The 8,762-nt window shown below is 46.0% G+C and overlaps 1 protein-coding gene across 1 annotated transcript; it reads left to right on the top strand.

Annotated features, from left to right (window-relative positions):
• Nucleotides 1–4,509: 4,509 nt before the first annotated feature.
• Nucleotides 4,510–5,166, top strand: LOC119279081 (40S ribosomal protein S24-1-like). Its single transcript, XM_037560481.1, has 3 exons — nt 4,510–4,617; nt 4,704–4,819; nt 5,034–5,166. The coding sequence occupies exons 1-3, from the start codon at nt 4,513–4,515 to the stop codon at nt 5,164–5,166; spliced, it is 354 nt and encodes a 117-aa protein (XP_037416378.1). The 5' UTR covers nt 4,510–4,512.
• Nucleotides 5,167–8,762: the final 3,596 nt, after the last annotated feature.

Raw genomic sequence — 8,762 nt, 5'->3', positions numbered from 1 at the left:
AAATTTTTATGTGCCAAGAGAAAAAAGTGATTGTAGTGGGGCCATACTAGAAATTAATGGGCTTAAATTCTAATTGTGTTGATTACAATATGGGCTGCCAATCTTATATTGAGCTAAAATTTAGTGGGCCAAAATTTTAGATGGGCTGATTACTACATGGGCTGCCATGTCAGATGATGACACGGCAGGCAAGTTAACGCCGTTATGAGCATGTTAGGTAAGTGCAATCCATGACAGTCAAGAACCGTCATGGTCCATGACAGTTTTAGATGATCCGTCATGGAGTGTACAGTGATCAAATTATGACGCGATATACATGACGGATTTGAAATCCGTCTGCCCTTCCATGATAGTTTTGCATAGGTCTGTGACGGATTGAATCCGTCATGTATTAGCAGAATTCTTGTAGTGATGGCCTCGTACTCCCATTCGGGTGGACCAACGGCGTTCCGATAAAACCGTCCTACTGCCATGACGCTCTCCCAGCCACTCTGACTCACTCCCCACTTGGCTAAGTCATGGGTGGCCCCGTGCCTACCAAAGACACCAACGGCCACCGTTGTGGCAAAACATAAACGGTCCCAAACAGGGATAAGGTACCATAACAACAACAACAAGCACACAAGGCTTATGTCCGCCTACCTGATCAGGGTAGCGCGTGCACATAACCTTCCCTCGTTGAAGGCACCAGCGAGAGGCATGACAATAGACCCAGTTAGGTCCTTCCCATAAAGGCAAGCATGGTTGCACTGGTCAGATCGATATGGTGGCACCATTACTCAGCCAACAGTTATTCAAGTTCAATTTAATCTGGTTAAACTTGAATGTAGATATGCTGAGCCATGATGAAATAACATAACGCAATTACAATGCATGAGCATGATATCAACATAAGCATGGGATGCAATCTAACTATCAACCATATCAATAATGAATCATATCCAACTAAGCATGACATGATGATGAGTATGAATATTACAAGTACGACACTACTCATAGCATAACATGACCATTAGCGACAACAATAAATATCATGCAAGAACATATCAACAATGCTACCATGCAAGCATTTAACCAACTGGATGCAATGGAACATCCATAACGACGACACTCGGAACAGACGATAGTCATGCACCAAAGGCCATCACCAACATCAACATGCACTACTAGCAAGCATAAACATATGAAAGGAATACTAGTAGGTTGAACATGATAACATAGTGCAAGACAACATAGCATGAGAGTGAACATGAAACCCTAAACATCACCGGGACAACGATAACCATGTTTTAAACATGCAAACATTTATTAAGTATTCAAGTTGAAAATCATGGCTACTGCATGACTCTCATGCAAATGGGTATTGTGGCTTGCCTGGGGATGAAGAAGGCACCAGGGAGAAGTGCGGAAGGATCGCGGAAAGATTCACCGGAAACAGTCCTCTCCTAGAGGGGGCTGTTTACGTGCAAGGGCAAAATGGTCATTTTCATAATGTTAACACATGGTGAAAGTTTGACCAGCAGAACAGGCTCGACGAAACGAAGAAATGGGCTTTGGAATCACCTCATTTGAAGTTGCGAGCAAAAAGATATAGCCTGACGAAGTCCAGGGACCAATATGTAAAAATATTTCTACAAACAGGCTCCTGAGCTGAAAAACAGAAGGCACATTTAGTTGAATACGCCTTCTTAGTAGAGAATATGCCCTCTCGATGGAGGTAATACCCTACTTCCTGCTTGATTGATCTTGATGATATGAGTATTACAAGAGTTGATCTTCCACGAGATCGTAGAGGCTAAACCCTAGGAGCTAGCCTATGATTATGATTGTTCTTCCCTACGGACTAAACCCTCCGGTTTATATAGACATCGGAGAAGGCTAGGGTTACAAAGAGTCGGTTACAAAGAAGGAGATCTAACATCCGAATCGCCAAGCTTGTCTTCCACGCAAAGGAGAGTCCCATCCGGACACGGGACGAAGTCTTGAGTCTTGTATCTTCATAGTCCAACAGTCCGGCCAAAGTATATAGTCCGGCTGTCCGGACACCCCCTAATCCAGGCCTCCCTCAGTGGGGCCCGTCACTTATCCACGTGGACCGGGCGGGGTTAACGCGGGAGAGGCTGGCGGGTGGGGTCGCGCTGAGGAGGGGCCCACCCGGCTCCTGTCTTCTTCCTCCTCGCGTTCCTCATGATCGGGAACACAGGGCGAGGCCGGCGGCGGTCCGGCTGGCTCCGGCCACCTTAGGCTGAGTCGAGGCCACCGGCGTGCTCGGCGTAGCCCACTGCATCCATCCCCGCGCAGAGGAGACGCCGGAGAGGAACGGGGTGACCACGGCGAAGTGGGGACAAAGACGGCTACGACGACGGTTTGACTTGGGGCACGGCTACTCGGGCACTCTGGCAAGAGGGAGAAGAGGTGGGGCGCGCCGCCGGAGCATGTGGAAGAGAGTGCTGAGGTCCAGGAGGAGGGGGAGGGCTTGGTTCGGGTGGATTTAAGATGGCCGAGGCGGCGGCCATGGTGGGAATGGAAGGGCAAGAGAGCTCCGGGGGCTCGTTTGAGGGCTGAGGAGGCTAGAGGGAGACTGGAGAGGAGCTTGGAGTGCTCGGGCGCTGCGGGGAGGGCTATATATAGCCGAACACGGGAGAGGCCAAGCTGGCGTCGCCGCGAACGCGTGTGCTCACACATGGGCTCGACGGAAGGCGACGGAGGGGCACAGGGAGGAGCTCACGGGGCTGAGATGACGCCAGGGCATGGGGAGGAAGCGGCCAGGGCACGCACCGAGCCAACCGAGCACAGTGCACCCGTGGGCGTTCGGCGGCGAGCATTGGTGAGCGTCGGTGAGGAAACAGACGGAGGGGGAGAGGGGTTCAGGGGAACAACGACGACATGAGGAAGACAAGGGACATGCTCACGCGCACGAAGACGACTAGAGGGGAAGAGGCCCGAGCAAGAAACCATTTAGCTCGCGTCCATGGCATGCCAGAGAGGTGGTCACCGCGTGAGTTGGCGGAGAGAAAGTGCCAAAGGCTGGAACGGGTTTTCTAGTGGTAAGTTCTTCCAGGATAGATTTCCACTACGGTGGTAGATCGATGAAAAAGGCTCTGGTTAAATGCTAATCATCCTCTGAAGTTCACTGTTGAAAACTTGATCAACTAAGTGTGATCAACAGAGATATGCTATGGGCCAAATGTGATGTCTGGGAAGGACTATAATCCTGGGGTTTTTGGATGGAAATGGACCAAATATTAATATAGTTGCTTCACAACTGCATAATTTGGTCCGGAAACAAGATCATGAAGAAGCACTCATATGGAGTGTCAACTTGAGCTATAATTGGGCAATGCAGAGTTATTTGATCATATGAAGATGTTGCAAAAGGTTTCATATCAATTGGATAAACCAAAATGGTATGTACTTCCTTCACAAACATCCCTACTGACCAGAAACTTGCAAAATTTCTAGAGGAATAATGGCTAGATTAAATATGCCCAAATTGGGTGGAGATAGGTTATATAGATACTAGAGGGCCTAGAAAAATTTGCATCCATAATGGAGGAAGATAAAATACACTTGCTTCACAAACTGAAATTTTGGACAAAATCAAAGATTTGAAGTTGTTCTCACATGGAGGCATTACATGAGCTCAACTTTGGTGGAGGGTTATGATATGATGATATGAAGGATCATGCAAAATGGCAACTCATTTGGAAATGCCTAGCTTGCACCTCCTTCACAAAACTTCTTTGTGGACAGAAACTTTGGAAAATCGTAATTAAATAATTACTAGGAAAATGAGGTTGGATTTTGGCATGTGGCAATGATATGGACAGGAAAAGATGTCCAAGGAGTTTGAGGTCAATTGGGCAAAGGAAAATAGCACTTTCTTCACAATGTTCCATTTAGGGCAGAATACGAAATGAATTATTTGAGGATTATCTGTGAACATGGCAATTATTTTTTTGCCACATTTGATGAATATATGACCCAAACAATTTATGAGAATTATTTGGGAATTTTAGGAGTGAGGGAAATAGGGGTTGCTTCACAACATAGGGCAATTTGAGTTATTCCTTTAATAGAAAAGGAATATTCTCAATAAAAAGAATATTGGGATTTGGGCTAGGATGAAAATGACAGGGTCTAGGGAAGGATTTGGGAATGACAAGCCACTCTGGAAACAAAGAAGAGGGCATCTTCTTCAGTTTCCAGCACAAAGCCACAGAAAAAGAAAACTCAGGCAAAAACCTCAGAAAAACAAAAGAAAAAGAAAGGGCCAAAAATCAGGCTGTCACACGGCGCCGGGGCCCCGGTGGAGCTCGTCATCGTCCACGCCAAGCCGGTCGTGTCCTCCGTGGGCTCCAGCCGTGTCCCATCTGTTTCCGCGCCGGAGACGTCTCCGTCTCCTTTCGTGGAGACCCGCATCCGGCCCCGCGACAGGGGAGGGGCGGCGGCGGCCTCGTGTAGATCCCATCGGGATCCCGTCCAGATCACGGCATGGACATCAAGGCCACGATGGCGGTCACCCTTCACACCCGCAAGTTCATGACCAACCGCCTGCTCGCCCGCAAGCAGTTCGTGCTCGAGGTCATCCACCCCAGTCGCGCCAACGTCTCCAAGGTTGGAGATCTCGTCCCCTTCCTCTCGTTCCTTAGCTTTGTTGGATTTCGCCGGCGATTCTGAAGCGTTCATGTGCTTGTGCGCAGTCGGAGTTGAAGCAGAGGCTCGCCAAGGTGTACGAGGTGAAGGACCCCAACTGCATCTTCGTGTTCTGCACCCACTTTGAATTCGGTCTCATCTACGACAACCTCCAGATTCACTGGTGGCGGCATCTGCCATGTACGCCGCTCGATGCATGCTGAAAAGAAGCCCCATAGGACTGAAACCCTTAAGCACCACACCGTATTCGCTGAACCCCAGCTCCTGTAAGCCATTCATTCACTTGTCTGTCTGAGTCTGTACTACCTACCAGATGAAGATGAACTCGTCTGAATAAGTTGAAATTCATGGGAGATCTATCTGTTTGTTTGTTTCAGGGAGGCTGCCAAGGTGCTCGTCATGGCGCACGCGGCTGCTCCAGAGGGCAAGCTCAAGGCCATCTACAAGAAGTACTCATGTGAGCAATATGGGCGCGTGTCCCTGCGCCCTCCGACAGTGGCCGCTCCTTAGTGCCTGGCCTAGTCTGCTTTAGGATTTGCTGCTCGGCTTTCGATCTTGAAAGCTTGGTTACTTACTGTTAGTGTGTGTTCTGCTACTATCTGATCTGGGATACTAGGGTGTAGAATTAACTTCGTTCAAAGTAATGCTTTAGCAATTTCATTGGCTTTCGAATCAAGAGAGCTGGGTGTTACTTACTCTGTATATACGGCACACCAGACTGCACTACAACAATTCATACTAGTTTGAATCGAATTCAGAGTTGTGTTGCTGAATAAGTTTTCTCGTTCTCACAAGTGGTCTTTGTTTCAGTTTGTGTCTGTTATAGTTATCCAGTTCTTTTTCTTCTTGTGATCAACAGCTTTTTGTTGTAGAATAAGTGCAGAAACTTAAAGTTGAAAGCAAGAAAAAACTTATGAAGTAGCTGTGCTCCAGGACTTCATCTGCTACAATGAAGTCGCTGTAGGTGGGTTCGGCTCCCCGTAGTCCAACGGCACGGCGAAGGCCACCTCTGGCAGCGGCGGTTTCTAGGAGGAGAGCAGCGGGCTGGAGAAGCCGCCACAGGATGAGGGGAAGGTGCAAACACCTAGGCTCAAGCTGTACTAGATCAAGGTATCTTGCTTTCCATGTTCGCCCCTTGCTTTATGCTTGCTAGCTGCATCTGGCGCAAAGCTTGGTTTCTTCTGCTCCAAATTCAGTGCCGCAGTTGCAGCTCATTGATTGCATGGTGTTCGGTATTGTTATGCTGATTCGGTGTTGTAGGATGTACATAGTACTGTCTTCAAACCTTAATGCATTCTCGCTGGATATAATCAAATCAAGTTGCACTCCATATAGGTTGTGTACTGCACCATTGCTATTTTGGAGGTTTTCTCGCTGGCTGTTTTTTTAAAATGCCGCAACTTACTATGCCGCTACCTAGTAAAAACCAACTTTGTCAGTACCTAGTAAAAACAAACCTGCTTTGCCACTAGCAAATAATGGACCATATTGCATTGCAATTGATCCAATTCCCCTTGTTGCCAGAAATCAAAGCTTATGGCAGTGACCTGCTGTTTGAGAGCAGCTGGGGCTTTGTCCTAGTTATACCAGCCTAAATTTGGTTAACACATTGGTACTAATACTAGTGGTATTGTTGGCATGATAAATGTCTCGAATCTTGTTGTTTATGATTGGGAACACAGTGGTACTGTCACAACATGTTGTTGATTTTTTTATATAGAGTCAGATGTTGTTGATTTTAGTACTAGTCAGACCTAAAATATTATTACTGTTTAAAGTGACCGTTTCTCCTTCAGTATGTTAGCTGGTTGTGCCCCTCTGCTGGAGGATCCCAGTCCAACTACTCTGGATGCATCTATGACATGGTGGACAAGGCTGTAGAAGCGCGTGACATGGCAGCCGAGGGAGTTGTTTTGTGGGATGAAGTGTTGGTAAAGACAACAAACCGTGAGGATCTGCATTTGCGTTGCAAGGAACTCTGCCTCAAACGCGGCCGACTGTGCTTCTGCCTCGGCTACAAACCACCTAGGTGAGCTCTATCCCTTTATATGGTGCTTCTGGTGGCCTTGTACTGCTAATTGTGGTGTTGTGCTTTGACCAGTGGCATGATTTATGCACTATGGCAATTTTAGGTTTATGGAAAATATGTACGGTTGCTCCTGATCAAACTAATTGGCCACTATCCAGTTATCCTGCTGTGTGTATGGATTTGTTTATGTGGATTTGGTCTAATCTATGTCCTTATGTTGATCTATTGGTCCGTGTGTGTGTGTGTGTGTGTGTGTGTGTGTGTGTGTGTGTGTGTGTGTGTGTGTGTGGAGTAAAGTTGTGGTTTGTGCTGCTCCATCGTAACATGATGAAACGAGCACATGTAGTGTCTAAGTTAGTGGGTGTTTGTCTACATGGTAAAGCTTCTTTGCCATGTATTCATTAGGATTTGAACAATCTACTACATGCTCACGAAGCTATTGACTTAAAATTTTTGTTTCTTTGCTGTCAATGTTTGCCAAGCTATTTAAACGACGATGACAAACTGAAATCACGAATACTCATATAGAAACTTGAACAACCATCTTGTTTAATTTGGTGATGTTCCTACATACTAAGAGCTAATCTGCTGCATTGTTACTCAACTTTAATTGACAGTTCTAGTTTCACTGAAATCATGTTTTCTTTTCTAGTTGATTTGACACTATTTGTCCAAACCCGGGAGTATATTTTTTGCTTGTCGTCATCACCCATTTGTTGGGATGTATAAGTGTATCTGTTGTCCGATTTTCTCCATCATATTTCCTGATGTACTTCTACATATATATGTTGGTTGTAATCTGCTTGAACGATCCAAGTACTTGATATTCCATTCTGTTCTTGTAGGTGAATGGAGCTTGTGTTGTTGGTAGAACTCCGATGATGACTTCTTCCTATGCTGAAGAGCATGTTCCGTGGTATCCAAGAGTATCTAGTGTGGAATATTGTATGGTTATCTACGTGAAGAAGTTCCTGGGCATGCAATATTTGACGGTTGAAACTGGTTGTTGTGATGTGAACGAGTGTATGGAGTTTCACATGTTCTGTTCTATACATAATATATTTTAATAAACCTATTTTGGTTGTTATTTGAAGATTTTCATATGCTTCTCTCTTCTTTCTGTTTGATATATACTGCTTATTAATAAGCCGTGAAAAAACAATTTGGAACCACTGCCAGGAAAAATATGACAATTGGGACCCATCTAAAAACTAGAGCTGACAAAAAAACTGGAAATTAAAAAGAATGGACCGCAAAAGGCCATGCCCTAGAAAATAAAAAGGCCAAATTGTTGGGCAAGGCCCATGTAGCTAGAGAAAATTAACAGAAAAAATATATAGTAAAAAGGCTGTATTAGTGGGCTCGGGCCATGTAAAGCGTCGAATTGGACCGGGCTAAATCTTATCAATGACCTTTTCAACTGGTCGCAATTTTGCCACGTCAGATTGCCACGTCGGATCCGACGTGGCCTAGGCAGACAGCTAGTGACCAAAACAGAAGGTCGTAGGATCCATGACCTTTTGCTTTGGTCGTTGACGTCTACGACATTATCCCGAAGAAGGTCGTTAATTTCAGTTTACGACGGCCAGCTTTTGACCATCTGTTTTTGGTCACAGAAAGGTCGCAAATGAAAATCAATGACCTTTCAGTGACCAATAGTGAAGGTCGCAAGTTGACGTATTTCTTGTAGTGAATGGACAAGCACGTCCGTGACACGCTTATTGGTCTCTGCAACTTTTTCGACGTCATCTCTTGAGTCGATCAGTGTGAAGCAGCTCCAAAGGCTACCGGAAGAGATCGTTGTGATACTGAATGAGCTTGAGATGTACTTCCCTCCCGCGTTCTTTGACGTGATGGTGCATCTGTGTGTCCATATTGTGGACGACATAATAGACCTGGGGCCGTCATTCCTGCACAACATGATGTTGTTTGAGAGGATGAATGGGATCATCAAAGGATTCGTTCATAACATGTCCTGTCCAGATGGAAGCATCGTCCGGGGCTATCTAACACAAGAGTGCATCTCTTTCTGCAAGAATTTTCTATATGGCGCAGACTAGCCGCCTGGTGTTGATGT

Source organism: Triticum dicoccoides, chromosome 3B, assembly GCF_002162155.2.
Source record: "Triticum dicoccoides isolate Atlit2015 ecotype Zavitan chromosome 3B, WEW_v2.0, whole genome shotgun sequence".
NCBI classification, from domain to species: Eukaryota; Viridiplantae; Streptophyta; class Magnoliopsida; order Poales; family Poaceae; genus Triticum; species Triticum dicoccoides.
The sequence above is the reverse complement of the archived record's forward strand: the minus strand, read 5'-3'. Positions and strand labels throughout refer to the sequence as shown.

What these genes read in the sequence shown, in the direction of transcription:
- LOC119279081 (XM_037560481.1), top strand. Translation starts at nt 4,513, where the DNA reads ATGGCGGTCACCCTTCACACCCGCAAGTTCATGACCAACCGCCTGCTC. An exon ending in GTCGCGCCAACGTCTCCAAG is followed by an intron (nt 4,618 to 4,703) that starts GTTGGAGATCTC and finishes GCTTGTGCGCAG; the next exon opens with TCGGAGTTGAAGCAGAGGCT. An exon ending in GACAACCTCCAGATTCACTG is followed by an intron (nt 4,820 to 5,033) that starts GTGGCGGCATCT and finishes TGTTTGTTTCAG; the next exon opens with GGAGGCTGCCAAGGTGCTCG.